Here is a 27,017-nt window from a genome sequence, read left to right on the forward strand (position 1 = left end):
TGGCTATTCCATATCACACAATCCCCTTTTGTTCAATTAGCTGTTCTGAGTCTGAAGCACTGGCATAGGTTATGAGATGGGATAATAGGGGGCATTCTTCCTCCTCTCTCTGACATTTCTCAAGGCTGGAAATGCTACATATCCTATTTCTTTCTTCACACATCTTTTAGCATAGAGACTTATGTAAGACCCTAAATGGTTGCTTAACCCATTCTATACCCATTATCTTTCAGTAATGAATTCACTGTGTCCACAAGAGGAATGCTCTATTCATTTCTTTAGATAGCGTAAATAAACATTACCTATGCATGGTACAGTAGTTATACGCTACATGCAATATCGGAGTACCACCCAAGAATTAATAACACGAGTGTTAATCAAACAGTAAATTTCATTTATTTAGCATGTAAAATCATGCAATTTTATTAAATTTAATTAAAATACTACAAAATGTGGATAATAGAATAGAACACACAAAGACACTGAAGGAATTACGTCATTACTGGAGGTACATATCATGAGTAAAGTGCACAGTGGCAGAGCCAAAGTAAAAGGCTGCTCACGATAGCAATCAGGTATGGAGTCACCATATAAGATCCAAATGGATAGCTATGAGCTGGTCAGAGCAGGTAGCAGCGATGTATACAGATATGTTTAGCATTAAGTCAAAGAGCAGTCTGCAAGTAATGATCACATTTAGTAGTAGTGAAAGATAGCATGCATATGAGACGGCACATAACCATATTGCCAGTAAGACAGAAATCCCGTGGCACACCCTGACTTGCACATTTCTTTCCTTCAAGATGTGCCACAGGATTTCTGTCTTACTGGAAATATGGTTATGTGCTGTCTCATATGTATGTTATCTTTCACTACTACTAAATGTGATCATTATATAGTGTTGCTTGCGAATATTCGCAAAGCGAATTTAATTCGCGAATATCGCATATTCGCGAATTCGTGAATATTTGCGAATATAGCACTATATATTCGTAATTACGAATATTCGTTTTTTTTTAGTTTTTTTTTTCACAGTAAACATCACAGTGATCACCCCTCTCTGCTTCCAGCTTGTGTGGTGTAAAGAAGGCTCTAATACTACTGTGTGATACTGACGTGCGAATTTCTAATCGCTTATGCTAATTTTGGTTTATGCTAATTTTCGCATATGCTAATTTTTGCATACACGAATTTTCGCATATGCGAAAATAAAACGCGAATATTACGAATATGCGAATTTAGCGAATATATGAGGAATATTCATCCATATATTCACGAAATATCACAAATTCGAATATGGCCTATGCCGCTCAACACTAATCATTACTTGCAGATTGGTCTTTGACTCAATGCTAAACCTGTCAGTATTCATCATTGCTTCCTGCTCTGCTACCTGGATTGCAGTAACACATGTTTTGCTATACATATGTTTATTCCCTTTGTGTGTATTGGAACTAAACCAAAAATGGGAGGGAAAAAAGTGAATTGGACATAATGCCACACCAAACTCCAAAAATGGTCTGGACAAATTATTGGCACCCTTTCAAAATTGTGGAAAAATAAGATTATTTCAAGGATGTGATGCTCCTTTAAACTCACCTGGGGCAAGTAACAGGTTTGGGCAATATTAAAATCACACCTGAAAGCAGATAAAAAGGAGAGAAGTTCACTTAGTCTTTGCATTGTGTGTCTGTGTGTGCCACACTAAGCATGGACAACAGAAAGATGAGAAGAGAACTGTTTGAGGACTTGTAACCTTGAGATTGTTGATATTTGTCCACAATTATGGTTCTCAAGTCCATCTCCAGAGATCTAAATTTGCCTTTGTCCACAGTGTGCAACATTATCAAGAATTTTGCAACCTATGGCACTGTAGCTAATCTCCCTGGGTATGGACGTAAGGGAAAAATTGATAAAAGGTGTCAACAAAGGATAGTCCGAATGGTGTATAAGCAGCCCCAAACAAGTTCCATAACAGTAGCAGGATGTGTACGCACGTTCATTTTTCTGTGGGGCAGTTATTGAAGTTAAAACTGGGATTTTTAAATGGAAGATGCGTATATAGGAAAGACTGAGACTTCTGTTTTTAAATCCATTTCTGACTTTGTCTTCAGTGCACCCCCCCCCCCCCCGAGATCTCCCTGCAGCAGCCCGCATTCTATGCATAGCTGCGTCTGAAGTTTCAGAAACCACCGGGCTTCCGAGACGGGGACGTGATGTCATGCCACACCCCCTCCATTCATGTCTATGGGAGGGGATGTTGCGGCCATTAAGCCCCCTCCCATAGAAATGAACGTCTTCGTCTCAGAAGCCTGGAAGCTTCTTTTCGAAACCTTAGATGCAGCTACGCATAGAATGTGGGCTGCTGCAGGGAGATCGTGGGGGGTCCCAGCGGCAGGCCCCCCGCGATCAGACATCTTATCCCCTATCCTTTCGATAGGGGATAAGATGTTTTTGCCCGGAATACCCCTTTAATTATAAAGCCATGCTATAAAAGGAATCCCTAAAATCCACCCTGTCGTATTATTTATTGAATACAGATTTGTGCTACTGAGAGGAATAAGGAAAAATAGATTTACATTCTAAATAATAAACTTCCCTTATGCCCTACTGCAACACATATAGTGGGGATGTAGCAAGAAGAGAGGGATCTACTGCACAGTCTTAGAATAAAACTTTGAAAGGAAGAGTCCTCTGCAGATCTTTTACTCGGGCTATTGTGTATTTGGAGTATACCATGAGGATGAGCTACAAATCTGTTCTATAGAAGACATGCTCAGTTACAGAAGTATTAAGAGTCCTAGTATAATATGCACTAAGGAAGCATCAAAGTTTCAAGCCTTCTTATAAGAAGGCTATAGTTTCTTTTATCCTGGAGGATATCTATATTTTTGGAACTCTGCAGTCTCTATTGGGCTTGGAAAAAGGAAACCACTAGGTTTTCTTGTTTCCTAAAGGGAGGATTCCTTTCCAGATAAGTTTGGAGATAGTGGCCCAGGTCAAAAGCAATCCAACTGATATCATGTCATAAAACTTAACCTTGGGAAAGAATTGGAAGAGAATGACCTTTTTGATGTTGGCAGTAGAAGGAACCTTTTTGGCTAAAGGATAAAAGGAGCAGGAGAAAAACCTTGTCCGGATGAACAACTATGTACTGAGGTGTAGAGCTAAGAGCCTGAACCTCAATCACAGATGTAACTCCAAGGAGGATAGATCAGATAAAAGACTTTCCTCTGAAGGTTCAAATGGAGGCTGACAATGTCTCTTTAGTACCTGGGAAAATACAGAAAATGCTGAGATTTGGACCCTATTAGTACTTCAATGGATTTACAAAGATAGAATTGACTAGATTATGTTAGTAGAAGAGCCACTGGATTGGCTCAAGGTCCTTAACAGAGCTTAAAATTATCCCTGGGATTAAAATAGGGTCCTGTCCTATCAACACCAGGTCATGATCCTGACTCACCTACATTAGCAGAGAGACCCAAGCTCTCTTGGGTCAATACAGAATAATGGCTATTAGAAATACTTGTTCCTGTCTTTGGAAGAATTCTCTAAATAGAGGCATTTGAAGAAATGTATGCTATGGGAAACTTCCAGGTCATATGTCAACAGCAAATAGTCAATGCTCCTTTGGGAGCTTGGTATGCTTGTGGGTGCCATAAGACCTACTAGAGTTTTCACATCCGTGGGAGCTGCAGAACATTTTTTGATTCAGAGACCAATCTTCTTGCGCTGTTAAGCCTCTCATAGATGTTGGCCAGAATATTCAGGGTGTCTGGCATATATACAGCAGTTAGGTTCTTAAGGTGTGTCTTGACTAAACACATGGGTAATTTGGCTTCTTGCATAAGAGGAGAGGACCTTGTCTCCTTACCTCCACATTATATTAAAGAAGGATCACCCATTGGGAGGCATGGTCCAAAATCATTGTCATCTTAAATTTGTGGAAACTAGCTCCTGTGGAATCATATTGGGCTTATAATCTTTATACCAGTTCAATGATGCACAAAGACAGTGTGCCAAAACCAAGCATCAAACCAGGGACCTTTAGATCTTAAGATAATACTCTCCCAACTGTGCTGTTTCAGCCTGCTGGCCAGACAGATATTAGCAGCTGCTGCTTAGTAACCCTTTAATCCGCTCTTTTGTCCATAGGGTCTTTGAGATTGGAGCCATGAGAAAGGATGGTCATTTTAGACAGATTGGCAATAGCCACATCCACCTTGGGAACACTTTCCAGGAAACTCTAGTAGTAAGCATACAGCCTGCATACAATGAACTCCACCATACAAGGACCAACCAGGCTTATACCTGCTTCTGAGGTCAGAACTAATACAAGGTGAAGTGGCGACAAGCAACACAAAATTTTACCTAGTGAGGAGCTACAAAAAGGAACCACCCAGGGGCTATAACTTAGTTAATCCTTTAACTTCCAAAGCCACAAGCACAAGTTAAACTGCATATAAAATAATAAGCCTTTGAAAAATCAGAAAAACTGTAACACAAGAGAGGATGTAAACCACTGAAAAAAAAGAGCACACAACATTAGACAAACAAATAAAATCAACAAGAGCCAAAGATTGCTACCACCACCACAGAGGCCAGCAAAACAAATTTGCAGTTTAACCAGAAGGTAATAAAGACAACAGCTAAAACTTGCAAAAGGTAAACAGCACTAATTTTACCTACTTAAGTTATAGAAAGCAAGCTATACTTATCTTAGGAGAGCCAGGCTGCAGCAGCCACCTGTCCTGTGCCAGTAGGACAGGAAGAAAACACATGAGGTGGAAGTTAGGGGTTCCCTTTATAGTATGGCTTAGGCTAAGTTCACATTGCCAATGTGCTTTATACTGTTATGGGCCCATTCAGCTCTTTTTTTGTGCTGAATGGCCCCAAATACAGGTAGGAACACAACGGTTTCCACCAGGTCCTGAAGGATCCCATTGACTTCAAAGAGGTCCATCGGGGATCTGGTAACTTACTAGAGTTTAGCGGAGAAAAAAAATAGTGCACTATTTTTTTCTCCGCTAAACTCCCTTCATTCCGACGGACTTGCTGACGGAGCTCCATATAATGGAACCCGACGACAATGTGAACTAGCTCTTATTAAAATCTCTGCCGGGCAGAGAAATCACCACTATTTGTGCTGCTAAAAGGATGTAAGGGAAATATTTTTTATCTACCACACTAAGTTATATACTTGTGTAGTTTTACTTTAATTTAAAAAGTTACCCATTCCTGTGTAATATGCTGCAGACATTGCCTGGCAGCAGTATGTGCCAAGCTCTCTGCTACCACCAACATCCATGTTGAGAACTGCAGTGCTTCTGACGCCCTGGTTCCCACTCACTCACTGCTTGCTATGCTAGTGGCATAAAGCTTCCCCTCAGTATATTGTATATTCTAATGTGTTATAGACAATACAATGTACTGGGAGATGCTCTCTGTCTCTAGCACCATGTACCCTACAGACTCTAGCAGAGTGAGCAGTGTTTGCCTTAGTATCTAGTAATCACTGCTCGCTCAGCAAGACAGTGCTAAAATGCATTAGTATACACGATACTCTTGGAGGAAGGCGCTGCAGCATATAGCATAGAGAGTGGTTAGTGTAGGGACCAGGGAATGAGGAGCCCAGCATTACTTGATACAGATGTTGGTGGTCGCAAAGAGCCCTCTGTCTGCTTTTACACTGCTGCCAGGCAACATCTACAGGTATTGGTGCATTTTTTAAATAAAGTTATATTACAAAAGTACAGTATATAACTTTAGTGTCTGCTCGTGACTGCCAGGCAGAAAATCCGCACTCACGAGCGGACACACACACAGAGCTGCAACAGCAGCAGGGAGCTCACTCTGCCGTAACTCTGTGTGTGCCGGCAGCGCATCCGCAGCGTCAAATATGCTGCAGATGTGCTCCCGTGTGAATAAACCCTTAAAAGTCTCCTGCCCTGTATTGTAATGAGGCCACAGTAGTCATCAAGGCATGTGAGATCCTGAAGTAGTCCCAGCTATCCAGGATGTAATCACTCCTACTCTGGCATGATTGACAGCCTGGGCACCGCTGACATCACCGCTCTGCTCCCACTCCTTACCAAAGTCTGAAGGTTCATACTGAAGTATGAAGTGACTTCTGGACCTGTGAGCGACTTCAGGGAGCAGAGCAGGGACGTCAGCAGTGCCCGAGCTGTCAATAATGCCAGAGGCAAGAATAGGTCTACAACATGGTATGCCATGAAACATTGGTATAATTCATAACAAAAACAAAACCCGCTATGAAGGTGATACATACATGAGTTCCGTATTATAAATGGATGCAAGATACTTAAATGGGTATTCCAAGTTGATTCTTTTTTCTAACGTAAAGGATATGTTTTTTATGTCCGAACCACCCCCCCCCCCCCCCCCAGGCTGAGCACACCAGGAAATAAATAAATAAATTATATCGGACTACCCCTTTAATCGGCATGTTAAAATTTGAAAAAGTGATATCTGATTTACAGTGAATACAGCAATCTGCTGGGTATAAAGACATATCAGGTTTTAGACAGGAAATGTAAATCGTGAGAGACATCATTTTTTTATTCTCTGTTGTATTTCTTTGTTTCACACTGAAGTTCTCGCATTGCGGCTGCACATGGGATGCTGCATATGCTCTAGTTGAGACCTTACCCACATACAGTCTTTGCTGGTAAAATGTGGTATTACCAGTGGCCATGTCTCTTTGCTGGTAATACCACATTTTACCAGCAAAGACTGCATGTGGGTATGGTCTAAACTAGAGATGAGCGAACTTATAGTAAATTTGATTCGTCACGAACTTCTCGGCTCGGCAGTTGATGACTTTTCCTGCATAAATTAGTTCAGCTTTCAGGTGCTCCGGTGGGCTGGAAAAGGCGGATACAGTCCTAGGAGACTCCTAGGAGACTCTTTCCTAGGAATGTATCCACCTTTTCCAGCCCACCGAAGCACCTGAAGGCTGAACTAATTTACGCAGGATAAGTCATCAACTGCCGAGCCGAGAAGTTCGTGACGAATCAAATTTACTGTAAGTCCGCTCATCTCTAGTCTCAACATACTTTACTTCAGGGTGGGATCTCGGCCTTACAGTTTACAAATCCTCTGATCCCTCCAAACAGCTTACTCTTATTTTTGATGTTATAGTTAATACTGTTTAGTACCTTGATTGAAGTGTTGATACCTACAGTTTCTGCTCTGGTCCAAAATAAGGCATTGCTGCATATAAAGAGTCTACTGTGAGCTTAAAACCTTATACATGTAGGGAATGTAAGTAGAGAAATGCCTGCTTGTAAAATGTTCTAATGAACTGAACATTCTTTTGCTAACTGAAATTATTTTATGTACATCCTACACCTTTTCCTGAATGTCTTTGCCAGAAATGAAAATGAACTCCGATAAAGGCTCTCCTGCTGCACGTCTAAGCCACAAGGGAAGGTTTGAACAAGGTCTTTTTATGCTTTGGCATGTAGAGTGGTCTGCAATGGTTTTATGTTAACGTCACTTGCTGAAGGAATCGGCCTCACAGCTTGGAAACACTCTCAAGTTCTCTTGCTCAGATTGTTTAGACACTAACTTCCAGGGAATGAAAATATAGCAGAGCGAGCATTTCGATGGTATTAGCATGGTCCTCCCAAACTCTGATCATTCCAGAAAAGCATTACTTTATACTTATTTTATGCAACTTTTACATTTTAAAGATACAGTTGTGTCTGGTATATACAGAAGGAACATAGATCTTCCATCTATAGATTTTTTTTCTTTGAAACGTGTCTATTGTTTGTTTCTAGGTCTCCTGTGCTTGATGTGAGATACTATCCATAAAAGAGATAATAAAGTCAAAGCAATAGTGATACACTAGTTACTAGTCCTGTCACTGACATTCCTGAGCATCATAAGCCACTGCACTATGTAGGTAAACCGGAAGCTAGAGACAAAAACAGCTCCATCTTTTTTTTTTACTAGAAAATAGCATAAACCACAAAACCTATAACTCCAAGAATACTATTAGAAACGTGTCCCATGGAAAAAATGTGCAATGTGAAAAGTATAATCCATACAGAGTTGGCTATTTCTGACTCTTGGCAGAGAACTTGGAGAGCTGTTACATGCTCATTCCAAACTGCTGTAACCACTTCTTGTTCAGTCAGGTTTCAGCATTTGAAAGACACTTTTACAGTAGTGTTTATATTCAGAGTTATATGGTTTACATCACAGAGGTACGGTATGGAAATCCAAGTTTGGCAAAGTATGCCGTATGTAATTGAAATGAAGGAATAAAACTCGGCCTTTCTAAGGTTCTTTATTAATTTGTTACACTAAAGTATTGGATTCGTGTTGGTTGCCACACAAGCTCTTGATTTATCATGATATGTTATTTTCTATAAGACAGTAGTATGGCCTATAGAAGGTCATTCAAATCCATCCTTCATATTCAATATACAGAGAACATGCTGACTAAGGATATTAAGGTATCCTCTCTGATGTAAACCGCCCTCCCGTGTAGCAAGGATTTCCAGACCACACCCCTGGAAACGGCTACTGAGTTACCCAATGCAACCAATACATGAAGTAGCCAAATTTGGAAGAATCCAATAGAAAGACATGTTTGCAAAAGCCGACAAATTATTTTGTTTATAGTAAGAGCATCTTAAGAAATATATGCTTCTTTTAAACATTTTACACAATTTGCTAGTAAACATTCATACTAAATGTATGATGTCCTGATGATCAGAACATTGTTGTAGGGGGCATGCACAGGAACGACAGCTATAATTTGTCACATCTCTCACAAGACAGTGTCTATCACTTAGCACTCTTACTTCACAGAACGTCTATAAAAAAAGATTCAGCACTATTCTGAATTTTACACCTTAGCTTTTATCATCTTCAAGAAAAGTTTTAAGCACAGTCTAAACACATCATTGGCTAATATAGCTACAATATGACACTGTAATTCTTTTACTTCAGAGACTGTTAGGTTAACATCCTACTTTTAGCCACCTGAATGCAGAGACTATTGATAAGATCATTCATTGGTTGTTCTTACCTTCCCAGATCTGAGCATCCAAGATGAGCGGAAATATACATAAAAAGAGAAGGTGCGTTACCCTCAAAGGCTGGTAAGATTGCCTGCAATATTTAAGCCAAAAAACAGTAAATCAGTATAAAGTAACAAGAAATCAGAATGCAACAAATAAAAAGATAAGCTGGATAAGTTGGGATGTTACCTTCTAAGTATCAGAATGCAAAAAGTCAAAAGACAAGCATAAGTCAGAGTTCTTACCTTGAAGTCATTATTTTGATTCAAGCAGCTCACAGGTCACACATGAAGACAGAGCAATGTAGCACAAATACACAGAACCAAAAGGCAAGTTATGAAGTTTGCTGCCTTTCCCCCCTGCTTCACAGAGCGGAGTGAAACAAAGGCAGCTCTGAGCCACTCCAGTGACTCACTGCAATCAGGACTCCAACTCTGAAATCTGACTCCTTTTAGACGTCCCAGACCACCTCCTTAACTTACAAAACGTACTCCCCATCTTATTAGAAGCCATCAACCTTTCTTCCCACCTTCCTTCCAGATGTATAACCCCATGCTTCACGCCAAACTACGATATTCCCAAACATACAAAGACCAGACACTTCTCTTGTTCACAGCCACACAAGGATATAACTTTCTGCTGGTGCATACATCAACCTGTGTATACTGGTAATAGACTATATAACTCATAGCCATGCTATTTATGGTTCCATAGAACTCTGAAATATGTAAATAGTTAGGAAGCAGTATAAACACAGGCAATTCTATCTACTGCAGACTTATACCAAAGTTATGTAAAATTAGTAAAAACACCTTTAAGTATATATTGCAAAAATGGCAGATCTTGAGTAGTTCTCATGCTTAGCAAAATGAACACCTTGGTCCCTACTGAGGGATATAATGTGTTTACATACATTGGGCTAACATCCACACTTCACATCCATCCATCTATCCATTTCATTATCAATCTACTTATCAATCCAACAATTTTTATTCTATCTATCTATCTAAGTGATTCCCAAGCTTATTAGCAGGGTTGAGCGAGCTTTTGAAAAATTGTCGGTTCAATTCGGCCTGATTCAACAGAAACCAGCAATTAAATAATACCGAAACACATTTATAACACCGCCTAACAGCTCAAAAGCCTTGTATAACACTGCTAGGAATATTTTAAAGTAGTTTTTAGGAGCTTTTAAGGCTCAGTTATGGCAACATGCGGTAACCCATGGTAATTAACAGCTTCTTAAATGTGCTTGTGGATTTTTGAGACTTATTCACACTAACATTGTAACGGCAGGTGGTGTGGATCCGCTGTACCAGAAGTGGACGATGGCGTGAGCCGTACCAGAGAGGGGAGTCTAAGGAGCCGCTGGTTTTCACCAGAGCCCACCGCAAGGCGGGATGGACTTGCTGCGGCAGCGACTACCAGGTCGCTACCCCTGGCACGACTCGTCCACAAGGGTAGCTGAGGCGAAGTATGGCAAAGAAGGAATGAGATGGACTCGTAATCAGGAACTGGCAGGAGGTCAGGACAGGTGGCACAGAAGCTTGGTAGGACACTTAGCAAGGAGGTCAGAGGGCAGGCGGCACAGTAGCAAGGTCAAGATATGAAGCAAGGAGGTCTGGTTCATGATAAAGATGGACACAAATCAGGAACGCTTTCTCTAAGGCAGCAAGGCACAAAGATCCGGCAGGGGTAAGGAGAAAGTGCTGACACTTATAAGGTCAGCAAGCAGTCCACCCTCAATGCCACATGATTGTGCATGGCAGGGACTCCTGGTAACTGTAGCCACTAATCAGCAGACAGCAGGCAGTGGTGAGGTAATGTTAGCTGTAGCCACCAGACAGCAGGCATTAGTGGACTAGGTATACTTCTAGCCATGCTGATACCTCACCATGTGCTAACGTAGAGCCCTAATTCCTAAATACGGACCCTGCCTGTGCCCTACTTTCTCTGCAGATACGACACTGTGCCTGCTTTCCTGCATCTACCAACATAGTTTAGTATTTCCACATTGCAGAATACTGTAAATAGCTAGGTAGATTACCCCCGACATGTGCATCTGTTCTAGAGCCTTCAAATCTAGCACCAGAGTCACCATCACTTGCTCCTGAGCTGCACCAGACCAAAAGGTCCGCTGACATCCTCCACTTTAAAGAGGTACTCCGGTGGTGTACTCCACTCAACTGGTGCCAAAAAGTTTAAACAGATTTGTAAGTTACTGCTATTTAAAAATCTTAATCCTTCCAGTACCTATCAACTGCTGTATGCTGCAGAGGAAGTTGTATAGTTCTTTTCTGTCTTACCACAGTGCTCTCTGCTGACACCTCTGTCGATGTCAAGAACTGTCCAGAGCAGGAGAGGTTTGCTATGGGGATTGGCTCCTGCTCTGGACAATTCCTGATATGGAAGTGGTGGTGGTGAGAAATGATGAGCGGCCTATGCCATATTTGAATTTGTGATATTTCGCAAATTTATGGACGAATATTCGTCCTATATTCGCAAAGTTCGCATATTCAATATATTCGGGATTATTTTCGCATGTGCATATGCGCGTGTGCACATGCGGATAACTATCTACCTATCTATCTATATTATGTATCTATATTATCTATCCATCTATCTCCTAATATTCTTTAGTGACGATATTCGGGAATATTCGCATATTCTCATATTTGCGAAAATTCGCTCTCCAGTCTAATACAGTAAATAGTATAAGAGCCTTCTTTAGACCACAAGCTGGAAGCAGGGAGGGATGAGATCACTGTGATGTGTTCTGTGGGGGGGGGGGGGGGGGGGGGGAATTACAAATATTGGTAATTGTGAATATATAGTGCTATATGCGAATATGCAAAATTCGCAATAAATATTCGAATTGCGAATATTCGCGCTCAACATTAGTGGTGAGGTGTCAGCAGAGAGCACTGTGGTCAGACAGAAAAGAACTATACAACTTCCTCAGGAGCATGCAGCAGCTGATATGTACAGAAAGGATTAAGATTTTTAAATAGAAGTAATTTTACAAATCTGTTTAACTTTTTGACACCAGTTGATTTTAACCCCTTAACGACGCAGGACGTATATTTACGTCCTGCGCCGGCTCCCGCGATATGAAGCGGGATCGCGCCGCGATCCCGCATCATATCGCGTCGCTCCCGGCGGTAATCAACGGCCGGGACCCGCGGCTAATACCACACATCGCCGATCGCGGCGATGTGCGGTATTAACCCTTTAGAAGCGGCGGTCAAAGCTGACCGCCGCTTCTAAAGTGAAAGTGAAAGTGACCCGGCTGCTCAGTCGGGCTGTTCGGGACCGCCGCGGTGAAATCGCGGCGTCCCGAACAGCTGATCGGACACCGGGAGGGCTCTTACCTGCCTCCCCGGTGTCCGATCGACGAATGACTGCTCCGTGCCTGAGATCCAGGCAGGAGCAGTCAAGCGCCGATAATGCTGATCACAGGCGTGTTAATGCACGCCAGTGATCAGCATTAGAGATCAGTGTGTGCAGTGTTATAGGTCCCTATGGGACCTATAACACTGCAAAAAAAATGTAAAAAAAAAGTGTTAATAAAGGTCATTTAACCCCTTCCCTAATAAAAGTTTGAATCACCCCCCTTTTCCCATAAAAAAAATAAAACAGTGTAAAAAAAATAAAAAATAAACATATGTGGTATCGCCGCGTGCGTAAATGTCCGAACTATAAAAATATATCATTAATTAAGCCGTACGGTCAATGGCGTACGCGCAAAAAAATTCCAAAGTCCAAAAAAGCGTATTTTGGTCACTTTTTATATCATTAAAAAATGAATAAAAAGTGATCAAAAAGTCCGATCAAAACAAAAATCATACCGATAAAAACTTCAGATCACGGCGCAAAAAATGAGTCCTCATACCACCCCATACGTGGAAAAATAAAAAAGTTATAGGGGTCAGAAGATGACATTTTTAAACGTATAAATTTTCCTGCATGTAGTTATGATTTTTTCCAGAAGTGCGACAAAATCAAACCTATATAAGTAGGGTATCATTTTAACCGTATGGACCTACAGAATAATGATAAGGTGTAATTTTTACCGAAATATGCACTGCGTAGAAACGAAAGCCCCCGAAAGTTACAAAATGGCGTTTTTTTTTCGATTTTGTCGCACAATGATTTTTTTTCCGTTTCGCCATGCATTTTTGGGTAAAATGACTAATGTCACTGCAATGTAGAATTGGCGACGCAAAAAATAAGCCATAATATGGATTTTTAGGTGGAAAATTGAAAGGGTTATGATTTTTAAAAGGTAAGGAGGAAAAAACGAAAGTGCAAAAACGGAAAAACCCTGAGTCCTTAAGGGGTTAAAAAAAAAAAAAAAAAAAACGGAGTACCCTTTTAAACTCCCCTTGATCATTCCTATCACTCCTCTCAGTAAAAACTTCTGATGTGTGATTGTGGCCTGCTTGTTTCCCCTCAGCACATCCACCATGATGCCTAACACTATCCCCACCATGCCTACCACCACCAGTCCCACTAGTGGCTATGCTTGGCCACTGCATCCCCCTTCACCAACTCAGCAACACGCTCCAAAGGCTGACTGTGACACAACTCCTCCTCGTGGCTCATGCTATCAATTTGTGTAACAGGTGGGGGGGAGGGGGCAACAAAGACAGAGATGAGGAAACAGAGCATCTAGGACTAACAATTACTTTACCAGACATTTTTTTTTTGTATTGTTAACTCCTTGAGGACACGTGATGTACTTAGCACCCGAAATGGTGATCGGAACCGGACGGGACCTCTTGGATAATGGCAGACATCAGCGATCCCACTGATGTCAGCCATTAATCGTTCAGATGTTGTGATTAATATTGATCATGGCATCTGAAGCATAGCGGAGGTTTACACAAACACAGCACAAAATATTTACCTTCATACAGCCCCATATACAGAAAAATTAGAAAATTATAGGGATTCAGATTAGGGCAATTTTAAACCAACTAATTTTGTGAAAAAAAATTAGATTTTTTTTAAAGCAACATAAAAGCTAAACCAACCCCCCAAAATTTGCAAAATTGCAGCCTTCTATTTAATTTTCCCACACACATAATATTTTTTTGCATGCACTGCACATTTTAAGATAAAATGTCATTACTAAGTACGATTGGATGTGCAAATTGGTTGTGCAAAAAAGGAAGCCTCTTAGAAGGTGAGGAGGAAAAAACGAAAATGCAAAAATGAAATTGTCTTTGTGCTTAAAGGGGTACTCCACTGCTCAGCGTTTGGAACAAACTGTTCCGAATGCTGGAGCTGGCGACGGGAGCTTGTGATGTCATATCCCCGCCCCCTTGTGATGTCTCGCCCCGCCCCCTCAATGCAAGTCAATGGTAGGGGGTGTTACATTTTTACAAGGGGTAATAGGAGAAAATGCCCCCTAAAATTTGTAACCCCAACTCTTCTGAGTATGGAAATACCCCATGTGTGGACGTCAAGTGCTCTGCTGGCGCACTACAATGCTCAGAAGAGAAGGAATCACATTTGGCTTTTGGAAAGCAAATTTTGCCAAAATGCTTTTTGGGGGGCATGTCGCATTTAGAAAGCACCTATGGTGCCAGAACAGCAACCCCCCCCCCCCCCCCCCCCCCACACACACACACACACACATGGCATACTATTTGGGAAACTACACCCCTCAAGGAACGTAACAAGGGGTACAGTGAGCCTTAACACTTACACAGGTGTGTAAATTGAAGGGAAACTCTGGTGGAAAAAAAATTGTTTTCAGGTCAACTGGTGCAAGAAAGTTAAACAAATTTGTAAATCACTTCTATTTAAAAATCTTAACCCTTCTAGTACTTATCAGCTGCTGTATACTGCAGATATACTACAGAGAAATGTGTGAAGTTCTTTCCAGCCTGACAACAGTGCTCTCTACTGACACTCTTTTTATTATAAAAATACAAAACTTATCCAATACAACAAAAAACAAGCTTAACCAGCTATAATATAAATCAAAAACAAAACCCTGCCTAACCGGCCAGCCCAGCTTTACAAAGCAAAAAGAAAACAAACAAACAAAAACACACTGACACACATACCAAAAATGAACATAAAAACAGCACAACTTGGCTTAAACATAAACATAAAATTAGCACTACCTGGCTGTAACTCAAACCATCCATACTCGGGGGGGGGGGGGGGGGGTAAAAAATAAAAAAATAAAAAAATAAATAAATAATAATTATAAAAATAAAGAAATAAATAAATAAAAATAAACAGCACAACTTGGCTTAAACATAAACATAAAATTAGCACTACCCGGCTGTGACTCAAAACCATCCATACTCGGGAAACAAAACAAAAGGGGAAAATAAATAAATAAAAAATATAAAAATTAAAAATATAAATAAATAAACAAAAACACATAACACAACAACTGGTCCGACTGCCATAACTATAATATGAGACAATATAAAACGATGTAGATACAAAACCAAATACATACAAAATCACTAATAGAAATTAATAAATTATAGTATATAAACATAAATATATGCACCCTATTTACAGAAACCTACAAAAAAAAAAAAAAAAAAAAAAAAAAAAATACAGGAAATCCCTACACTAGAACTGTGCCCTCACCCACACCACCCCTCCTGCACATGGGTCAGAGTCCATACCGTTCCTCTACAGTTTACAAAGTTCTGTCCTTAACTGACCCATGTCAGGTCCCCCAAACACGAAAACACACCACCACCCACAAATACACCCTCCCCACCTAGCACTCCACCCAACCAACTTATACACAAACTTATACATACTAACTAACAGACACTGAACCACAACCCACTTTAGGCCCAAGTTTGGTCGCCTGTAAGCCCTTCATGCCATATCAGCTTAAAACAAAACAAAAAAGCTAGCGTGCACATGCATTAGCCCTCCACCAGGAAGAAGGATGGCAGACTTGATACACCAAAATAATTTTTAACTCTTTTCCTAACTCCCCCTACAATTCTCCCTAATTCTATCCCTCCATTAAAGCTAACCCTACTCTCACCCTATCTCTATCCCTATCACACTTCCCCTATCCAAAATAAAGGTACTCTACCCAAAAGATCTAGTACCTAGGGCACATCAAAAGAAAACCCTCTCCACAGGAGAGAAGCCCTACTGGTACCAAGACTGCCATACTCCAAAGACCTGATCTTCCCGAGGTCACCGGTGATATTCCTACAGACCTCCACCTCGGAGAGGATTTTCTGCTGGGTCGACACTAAACACCGTGCATTCCACGTGTAGTACCTAACCACTAAACTAACTAAGAATAAAGTGCCCCGGTCTCGGCCACCCAGTGTCCTGAATGCCCCATAAGCCCACTCCGGATAGGTAAGGCCGGCAAGTTGACTCCAGCCGATGGAAGCGCCCACCCGGTTGTAAACCCCTATATTAAAGGGACAATGAAGCAGGAAATGGTCCATGCTTTCCAGCGTGTCCCCACACTCTTCTCGGGGACATCCCCGGTCATCAGAGTTCCTGCACTTCAGGTTGTCCCTTACATATAGCTTCCCCTGAAAGCAGCGCCAGGCCAAGTCCCAAAACTTCTGGGGGATCCTTTTCATGTTTAAAAGGTACAACCCCACCCTCAGATCCCGACCTGGGCAGTCCCTGAGTGCCAGAGGCTTCTGGAAGTGGGTCAACAGAACCCGTTTGTCAAGGAACTGCCTTGACTGGGTCCTGATCTCCCACACTCCCAGACCCCACCGACGTATCGCCTTCAGAGTCGGGGTAGCGTAAGCCGGAAGATATCCATGGGGCGTACGGAGGTCCTTCACTTGCCCTCCTGTCTCCCATTCCTGGAAGAAAGGCCGAAACCATTCCCTGCAGGAGAGTACCCACGGAGGAGCCCTCTCTGACCAGAGGTTTGAGATGTTAGCTTTTAAAAAGGTGTTTGTTAAGAACACCACAGGGTTTACCATAGATAAACCCCCTAGTCTCCTCGTGCGGTACGTAACCTCCCTCTTGACTAGGTTCATCCTGTTCCCCCATAACAGTTGAAAAAACAGGCTGTAGATCCTAGTGTAGTAAGCCTCTGGCAAGATACATACGCTGCCCAGATAGATAAACAAGGGGAGCAGGTACGATTTGATCAGGTGTACCCTTTCCCTGAGGGTCAAAGACCAACCCTTCCACTGGTCCACCTTCTGAGTGGCATCCTGGAGCTTACCATCCCAGTTTTTGGTGGGATAATCATCCTGGCCAAATGTGATGCCTAAGACTTTTGCTGATTCTTGGGGCCCTGGAAGGGTGTCTGGGAGATCAAACGTGGGATCCCCCCCTCCCAGCCAGAGACTCTCACACTTATCCCGGTTGATCTTAGACCCGGATGCCTCCGAGTAGCGTTCCACCTCCGACATCACCACATCAACCCCCTCTCTCGAGGAGACGAAAATAGTGACATCGTCGGCGTACGCCACTACCCCCTGGATGGCCCCCGGCTCCGCCAAACTCATCCCGACTCCCACCAACGGTCCGCAACTCACCCTCCTAAGGAAGGGATCGATCGCGAACACATATAACAGCGGGCTCAAAGGACAACCCTGACGGACTCCAGACCCCACTCCAAAAGAGTGGCCAGACCACCCGTTCACCAGTGGGAAACTCTCTGCCCCTGCATACAAGATCTTAAGCCAATTAACAAAAGTACTCGGTAAGCCATATCTCAGGAGGACGGACCAGAGGTACTCGTGGTTCACCCGATCAAATGCTTTGGCCTGATCCAAGGACAGCAAGTACCCCTTCCAGAAACCCGCACTACTCCGCTCCACTGCCTCCCTGACACTAAGGACAGCACTTAAGGTGCTTCGGCCTGGAACAGTGCAGTGCTGGGCCTCCGAAAGGAGCCGGGGTGCAAACTTCACCAGCCGATTAAACAGTATCTTGGCCAGAAGCTTCCTGTCCGTATTGAGAAGAGCTATGGGTCTCCAATTCTCAATACGGCTGGGATCTTTACCCTTTGAGAGAAGAATCAGGGCTGACCTCCTCATTGACTTTGGCAGAGTGCCCGAGGAGAGACACTCATTGAATACCTCAGTCAAGAGGGGAGCTAAAGACTCCTTAAAGGTCCTGTACCACTCAGATGTTAAGCCATCCGGACCTGGCGACTTCTTGGGGGCAAGCCCCTCGATCGCCAGTCTCACTTCCTCTTCCCTGATCTCTTCTGCCAAAACGCCAAGAGAGGGGTCTACCCCTGGCTCAGGAATGGTTTCAGCCAGGAAACCCGACATCACATCCCGATCCAGATCCTTCCTTCCCAAGAGGTGAGAGTAGAAGGATCTGACGACCTCCAAGATCCCTGATCTGGACCGATTCAGAGATCCTGTACTATCAATCAGTCCTGAAATGACTTTACTACTCACTGACATCTTACAGTTTCTGTAAGGGTCGGGCGAGCGGTACTTCCCGAAATCCCTCTCAAAAACCAAAGATGCGTGCCTATCGTACTGACACCTCATCAGCAAGGACTTCACTCTGGAGATATCCTCTTGGCTACCTCCAGTCGAGACAAGAAGCTCGAGTTTCCTCCTCAGACCCTGATACAGGCGATACCTGTTCAGGGACCTGAGGCTCGAGAGCTGGCGGAAGAACCCCGCAACCCGCTTCTTGAATATCTCCCACCACTCTGACTTACTACTACATAGGCCCAGTAAAGGTACCTGACTCTGAAGAAAATCCTCAAAGGACTGTCTTATCTCCGCTTCCTCCAGGAGGGACGAATTCAGCTTCCAATAACCTTTTCCCATCCGGGGGGTTTCTGAAACATTCAGGGAAAACAAAATCATACAGTGATCGGAGAACTCCACCTCAACCACGGAGACTGCAGAAGAGACGGCTTCCTCCTTTAAATAAAACCTATCTATCCTAGACCTGCGACTACCTTGATGATAGGTGAAACCCGCGTGGCCCGAGGGGCTCCGGATGTGGGCATCCTCTAGGCGAGCTTCTCTAGCTATGCTAATCAGCGCCACACTATCGCAAGTCAGCGGACTATTGGAGCCTCTCCTATCTTGGGACCTCGTGACATTATTGAAGTCCCCTCCAAAGATCACCTGCCGACTCGTAAAAAGAAAGGGCTTAATCCTCATAAAGAGATCTTTACGGCCCCGCTTAGTTTGCGGGGCATAGATGTTAATGAGCCGGAGCTCTTGTCCCTTCATGAAGACATCTAAGATCAGGCACCTCCCCATTTCTAATTCAATAACCCGTCGGCATTCAACAGGAGCGGTAAAAAGGACCGCCACCCCACTATACGGCTCAGCCGCAAGAGACCAGTGGGAGGGACCGCGCCTCCACTCTCTTCTGGCTTTTACCAGAGAGGCTAGATCTGACAACCTGGTCTCCTGTAAAAAGAAAATGTCGGCTTCAACGCGGCCGAGAAAATCAAAGGCTGCGAATCTAGCCGTATCCGACTTTATGCTGGCACAATTAATAGATGCCAGCGTCAATGGGGTGAGTGCCGCCATACAGGGTGATTAAATTAGACGGCCACACCCTTTACTTTTGTTTTCCCTTCTTTTTTGCCCCCTCATCCCCCGAAGAAGACGAGAGGGCAGGACCACTCTTGGATCTTTTTTTCGATTCAGATAGATCCATATTATCCCCGTCTCCGTCCGGCCCCGGTCTAGCCCTGCCCTCTGAGGAAGGTGCCTCAATAGGACAGGGCCCAGTTCCTCCCAGAGGCTCTTTCTCCCTAGGCACCTCGCCCTCACCCTCCCCAGCCAAGGAGGGGGAGGAGATGGTATCGAGGACGAGGTACCGGTTTGACAGGTCAACCAGAGGGGGGGCAGTCAGGCTTCCGTTTTGAACCTGGCCCGTAGTACAAGGAACAGAGGGCTCTGACCTCTTCTTTCTCCCTTTCCTTTTGCCCTTGTCTTTCTTTTTAGGCCTCTCCCCACTCTCCTCATCCACACTTTCATAGTGGGAGGAATCGGAAGGGTCGGCCATATTGCCTTCCTCTCTGTGAAGCCTCCTGATCTCCCCATCCAGCACATCCTCCTCCAGGGCTTCAGCGGTTACAGGGCCAGCTTCAGGAGCAGAGGCCGGAGCTACCCCCGTCACCTGGGCACTCTCCAGCTCCCTACTCCTTCTACGATTTTCCTCCCGCCTTAGTTTGGCGGGGCCCTTTTTCCTCCTCACGAGCCCTGTTGCACCCCCATCCCTGCCCATACCCTCCCCGGCCGAGGCAACTTCACAGCTCTCCTCAGCCGGAGCGGCCGCTGCACGGGCGAAGGCGCTAGGACAACGGCTAAATGGGTGCCCAAGGACACCACACAGGTGGCACCGGATCTGCCTGTCACGATTCGGCTACCAGGTAGTGGATCCTCTGTGCCAGAGAGGGATTGGCGTGGACCGTGCTAGTGGACCGGTTCTAAGCCACTACTGGTTTTCACCAGAGCCCGCCGCAAAGCGGGATGGTCTTGCTGCGGCGGTAGTGACCAGGTCGCATCCACTAGCAACGGCTCACCTCTCTGGCTGCTGAAGATAGGCGCGGTACAAGGGAGTAGGCAGAAGCAAGGTCAGACGTAGCAGAAGGTCGGGGGCAGGCGGCAAGGTTCGTAGTCAGGATGGGTAGCAGAAGTTCAGGTACACAGGCTTTGGACACACTAAACGCTTTCACTGGCACAAGGCAACAAGATCCGGCAAGGGAGTGCAAGGGAGGAGACTAGATATAAGCAGGGAACAGGTGGGAACCAATTAAGCTAATTGGGCCAGGCACCAATCATTGGTGCACTGGCCCTTTAAGTCTCAGGGAGCTGGCGCGCGCGCGCCCTAGAGAGCGGAGCCGCGCGCGCCAGCACATGACCGCAGGAGACGGGAACGGGTAAGTGACCTGGGATGCGATTCGCGAGCGGGCGCGTCCCGCTGTGCGAATCGCATCCCCAACGGCCATGAGAGAGCAGCGCTCCCGGTCAGCGGGACTGACCGGGGAGCTGCAGGGAAAGAGACGCCGTGAGCGCTCCGGGGAGGAGCGGGGACCCGGAGCGCTAGGCGTAACAGTACCCCCCCCCTTAGGTCTCCCCTTCTCTTTATCGGGTAACTGCCTCCCCTGGGATGAGGACACCGGGAAAGGATGGAGGGATTCCTCAACGGCAGGCAGAACCGCAGGAGTAGGAATGGGGAGAGAGGGCAGAGGGCGGGACCTGGCACGGGGCAGTGTGACACCAGGACGAGGGCCATGAGGGGACACAGAAGCTTGCCTGATGGAACTGGGAGGGGGGGAGGGGCACTTCCTGTGGCAGGCAGAGTCCCAGTTCCTGATCTCCCCGGTGGTCCAATCAATGGTGGGGGAATGAAGCCGGAGCCAAGTCAGACCGAGGAGGACCTCAGAGGTACAGTTGGGGAGAATGAAGAACTCAATCCTTTCGTGGTGGGGTCCGATAGACATCAGGAGGGGTTCTGTGCGGTAACGCACGGTGCAGTCCAATCTGGCTCCGTTGACCGCGGAAATGTAGAGCGGTTTGACGAGACGGGTCACCGGGATGCTGAATCTATTAACAAAGGACTCCAACATAAAATTCCCGGAGGCACCAGAGTCCAAGCAGGCCACGGCTGAAATGGAGGAGTTGGCTGTAGAGGAAATCCGCACGGGCACCGTGAGACGTGGAGAAGAAGACTTAGAAGCAAAAGATGCCACACCCACGTGAGCTGGGTGCGTGCGTGCGTTTCCCAGGCGTGGAGGACGGATAGGGCAATCCACCAAGAAATGCTCAGTACTGGCACAGTACAGACAGAGATTTTCTTCTCTACGGCGATTCCTCTCTTCCTGGGTCAGGCGAGACCGATCCACTTGCATGGCCTCCTCGGCGGGAGGCCCAGGCGAAGACTGCAAAGGATGCTGTGGGAGAGGTGCCCAGAGATCTAAGTCTTTTTCCTGGCGGAGCTCTTGGTGTCGCTCAGAAAAACGCATGTCAATGCGGGTAGCCAAATGGATGAGTTCTTGGAGGTTGGCAGGAATCTCTCGTGCGGCCAGCACATCCTTGATGCGACTGGATAGGCCTTTTTTAAAGGTCGCGCAGAGAGCCTCATTATTCCAGGATAGTTCAGAAGCAAAAGTACGGAATTGTATGGCGTACTCGCCAACGGAAGAATTACCCTGGACCAGGTTCAGCAAGGCAGTCTCAGCAGAAGAGGCTCGGGCAGGTTCCTCAAAGACACTTCGGACTTCAGCAAAGAAGGACTGGACTGTGGCTGTGGCAGGATCATTGCGGTCCCAGAGCGGTGTGGCCCAAGACAAGGCCTTTCCTGAAAGAAGACTTACTACGAATGCCACCTTAGACCGTTCAGTAGGAAACAAGTCTGACAACATCTCCATATGCAGGGAACACTGAGACAAAAATCCACGGCAGAGTCTGGAGTCCCCATCAAATTTGTCCGGCAGGGACAAGCGGAGGTTAGGAGCGGCCACTCGCTGCGGAGGAGGTGCAGGAGCTGGCGGAGGAGATGGTTGCTGCTGTAGCAGAGGCAGAATTTGCTGTAACATGGCGGTCAACTGCGACAGCTGCTGTCCTTGTTGGGCAATCTGCTGCGATTGCTGAGCGACCACCGTGGGAAGATCAGCGAGACTTGGCAGCGGCACCTCAGCGGGATCCATGGCCGGATCTACTGTCACGATTCGGCTACCAGGTAGTGGATCCTCTGTGCCAGAGAGGGATTGGCGTGGACCGTGCTAGTGGACCGGTTCTAAGCCACTACTGGTTTTCACCAGAGCCCGCCGCAAAGCGGGATGGTCTTGCTGCGGCGGTAGTGACCAGGTCGCATCCACTAGCAACGGCTCACCTCTCTGGCTGCTGAAGATAGGCGCGGTACAAGGGAGTAGGCAGAAGCAAGGTCAGACGTAGCAGAAGGTCGGGGGCAGGCGGCAAGGTTCGTAGTCAGGATGGGTAGCAGAAGTTCAGGTACACAGGCTTTGGACACACTAAACGCTTTCACTGGCACAAGGCAACAAGATCCGGCAAGGGAGTGCAAGGGAGGAGACTAGATATAAGCAGGGAACAGGTGGGAACCAATTAAGCTAATTGGGCCAGGCACCAATCATTGGTGCACTGGCCCTTTAAGTCTCAGGGAGCTGGCGCGCGCGCGCCCTAGAGAGCGGAGCCGCGCGCGCCAGCACATGACCGCAGGAGACGGGAACGGGTAAGTGACCTGGGATGCGATTCGCGAGCGGGCGCGTCCCGCTGTGCGAATCGCATCCCCAACGGCCATGAGAGAGCAGCGCTCCCGGTCAGCGGGACTGACCGGGGAGCTGCAGGGAAAGAGACGCCGTGAGCGCTCCGGGGAGGAGCGGGGACCCGGAGCGCTAGGCGTAACACTGCCTACAGGATGCGGCCAGATGTCCCACCCCACCACACAAAGCGCAGACCTGTACAGTACAGGCTGCGCTAAAGTGGGTGGGGCTGCCACACCTGTGACAGACCTTAGGCTGCCCCTGGTAGAAGACCTGGATCCTATCACGTCCAAGGAAGGCGGCAGACGGAATGTGGGCAACCGTACTCCCTGAACGCTTGAGTTTGACGGAAAACGTCCAGGCCCCGGACCAGATCCCGTGCTCATCCAAGTTTTTCTTGGGCATGTCCGTCACATCCCCATACCGTCCGAGCCAGGTCATGATGTCATAACAAGAAAGTGACTCGTTACGGGTCAAAACGGTCACCTTCTTGACAGCATTCTGACGGGAAATCGCCTTTACGGCGAAATCCCGCCAGCCGGGCTCGTTTTTTGCCACTTCGTAATTCGACCAGAAGAGTTCGAGACCCTCTGGCCGAACGAAACTGACGTCAAACTCAGACGATCCGTAGGGGTGAATCAGGGCAAAGATGTCACTCGCCCTGAATTCCATCTGAAGGAGGAGCTCAACCACTTTAGCGCGAGGTGGGCACGCATCCTTGCCCCTCCAAATCAGACGGACCACATTCCTACGGTTATTGTCCTGCCCGGTTGTCGGGAGGGACCAGACCACCTCCCCATTCCGCTCTCGGAAAGCCCCCAAACCGTGCCTCTCTATCCAGAAAGACAGGTCGACCTCACCCCTTCCCTCTACCTGGATCGACCTGTCACCCCTGCGTAGAGCCTCCAGGAGGCGCTGTTGCAAATGGCCCCCAGGGCCGGACGGAGACGGGGACCCCCCTGAACCCCCGGCAGCGACATTAGCATAGCTCCTAGGAGCAGTCACTGCCGGGGGGGCAGCCGGACCAGACCCAGAGCCAGAACCACTTACAACACCATTCACACCACAACTCTCAACCTCTTTATTTCCAGCCATACTACTACCACTCCCATCAACATTCAATCCACTGACACTCCCACATACACTCCTCTCACCCACAACACTACTACACCCATCAATATCACATCCTACATTCTTGTCCTGACTAACAAATTCTGGGCTGGCTGGGACTTGTAGTATGGCTGGCTTTAGTAAAGTCCTTTGTGCTGGCTTAGCCGCTGCTGGGGTCGACGCCGATGGTTTCTCCTTCATGGCTGATATCATATCTTGATTCTGGGGCTGCCCCACCGGGCGCACCCCAGCTCCTCCCACAGCGCCAGCACCTGCTTCACCCAACTTCACAGGCTCTGTGGATAATCCCGGCGCCCGGACACTCCCCCCCCTCACAGGGGAGTGCCCCGCAGTGCCGGTAATGCCCACAGTACTCGGGGAACCGCCCCCCGAGCACACAGGGGCATAACTCGCGCTTCCCACCATAAGCCCATCCTGCCCCTCCCTACCGGCAGGATGGGTGGGCTTCACATCTATTGCGTCTGCAGCTTTTACTGACGCCATGCTGTACCCCCCATGCTGGCTCCGTTCCACCACAGAAACGGAGTCTGGCAGTCTGGGGGGCCCAGCAGCCTGAACTAGCTTTGCAGCTGGCCCAGACTGCTGGAAAGGAACAAACACGTACTTCACTGATTCTTGTGTCTTTTGCTTTTTCCTCTTAACTGCCACATCATCACAGAGATCATCACCAAAGGTGAAATGCTGGAGGTGGGCTGGGGACTCCTGCATGACTATCGCCCTTAGCAATCCCCCAGCCTCACTCTCCACATCATCCTCCTCGCTCTCACTTGAAGGAAGAGCCACCTGGGCCGGTTCAATATAGCTGTCCTGGGTGGCCTGGGTGTCACAGGGAGCAGCCACAGGCACAGCGTCTTCCTCCACATTCTCATCCTTTTCCTCATCACCACCATCCTCACTTTCTTCACCGCCACTACTCTCCCCATCATCCACCTCCACCTTACCTGGGGATTTCGTGGCGGCAAACCGGTCTTCATTAATCAGCTTTTCCTGGAAAAGACCGCTTCCCTCCAGGATCTCGTCTCTCCTCTCCTCCAGCTTCACAATCTCGCTTTTCAGCGCTGTGATCCTCTTTCTTAGCTCTGGCCTGTTCTTTTTGGACCCCGTGCTCACCAGATTCTGAGCCACACGTAGATCCTCCCTGGCCATCCTCAGCTCCTTACCGCACTGGTCATATTCCGCAAAGCGTGCGGCCATGCGGGAGCAGTATGTATCGCTCGACTCCTTGGGCCCTCTCTCTGCCCACATCTCCACTTTTTTCCTCCTCGCCTTGCTTCCTCCAGATCTCTGGTTGGCACCCGTCGCCGTGGAAGCAGAGCCTGCATTGCTGCAGACTCTGCCAGATTTTCTTCCTCCGGCCGGAACAATGGCTGTTGCAGTTTTCTCTCCACCCCCCGCCAGCCTGGAAGAACGGGAAGTGGAGGCTCGAGATTTCCGGGGCTCCATGCAGGGGAGGCTCTCCCCAGGAGTCTGCCACCCTCCTGGGAAAAGCAGTTAGAACACCTGCCTCTGTAGTTCTCTTGGAAGTCCTGGAGAGCTCAAACAGGGACACACCCGCACACTTCTCACACTGAACAGCTGTGTTTCACAGGATGTGCTCTCTGCTGACACCTCTGTCCATGTCAGGAACTGTCCAGAGCAGGAGAGGATTTATAAGGGGATATTATTCTAATCTGGACAGTTGCTCACACGGACAGAGGTGTCAGCAGAGAGCAATTCCTGTGAATACAGCAGTCCAGAGCAGTTCGGTGTGAGCAGCTGTCGGGAATGTCCCTTTGTGCTCTGCAGACTTCCAGGCAGAGAGGCAGGTTTTTTCACCAGCCTTCCCAGGAGAGTGGTAGGCTCCTAGGGAGGGCTTTCCTGCAGGGAGCCCCGGCCTTCTACCTCTCGTTCCCGGCTGGCGAGGGGGGGGGGGGGGGGGGGAAGAAAGTGTCTACAGCCGGTTCCAAGGTCGGGGTGAGACGTTCCAGCAGGGCCCGCAGAAATGTGGAGCCTGCTCCCCTGTCCAGATGCAAGAATATTGGCAAGAACAGCGGACCTCCTGCTACTCCAGAACCCCAGCAATGGGGGGTGCTGGCTCCAATAGAGTCCCTGGCAACCTATGGGCCACGGATCCAGGCCAAGAAGGCAGAATATGAGGAGATGGGCAGAAGATTTCGGAGCCTGAGGGAAGACCTGAAGCTTTCACGTTACCAGGCTGACCATGCCTCAGTAGGTAAGAGGCAGAAGTTTTCTGCTCAGGTGCAGGCTCTGAAGAGTGAGGTGGCTGAGGTGGAGAAGGGCAGAAGGAAGATTGCTGAAGGTGCAGGAATCTTTGCAGAGAAACTATCTAATAATGATAGGTTTAAGACAAAGCAAGTAGGTGCAGACTGCTATGAAGACTACAGTGAGGAGGAAGATAGAGGGGAGGAAGGTGATGGGGAGTCGGGGGAAGGTGAAGCTGTGGAAAGTGAGGGGGATGTCGCCCCTGGTGTGTGTGACCCCTGCCCCCCCCCCCAAGATAGCTACCATGAGCCATATCAGGTAGCGCTACCTTCCAGTGATGGTGAGACAGAGGATAGCTGTGAGGAGGATGCGGCCAGTGGGGGTATGTTGAGAGCCATCATACAGCAGGAGTCACCTGTTTGGAG

The 27,017-nt window shown here is 46.9% G+C and overlaps 1 protein-coding gene across 1 annotated transcript in view; it reads right to left on the bottom strand.

Moving 5' to 3' along the window:
- COL15A1 (collagen type XV alpha 1 chain) overlaps positions 1–9,460 on the bottom strand; it is a 369,611-nt gene extending 360,151 nt beyond the window's left edge. Inside the window, exons 1-2 of the mRNA XM_056520745.1 lie at positions 9,305–9,460; positions 9,068–9,150 (exon numbers count right to left, since the gene is read on the bottom strand). Coding sequence (XP_056376720.1) covers positions 9,068–9,150; positions 9,305–9,315 — 94 coding nt within the window. The 5' untranslated portion in view covers positions 9,316–9,460. The remainder of the gene's footprint in view (positions 1–9,067; positions 9,151–9,304) is intronic.
- Between the last annotated feature and the right edge of the window lie 17,557 nt (positions 9,461–27,017).

Source organism: Hyla sarda, chromosome 5, assembly GCF_029499605.1.
Source record: "Hyla sarda isolate aHylSar1 chromosome 5, aHylSar1.hap1, whole genome shotgun sequence".
Classification (NCBI taxonomy): Eukaryota; Metazoa; Chordata; class Amphibia; order Anura; family Hylidae; genus Hyla; species Hyla sarda.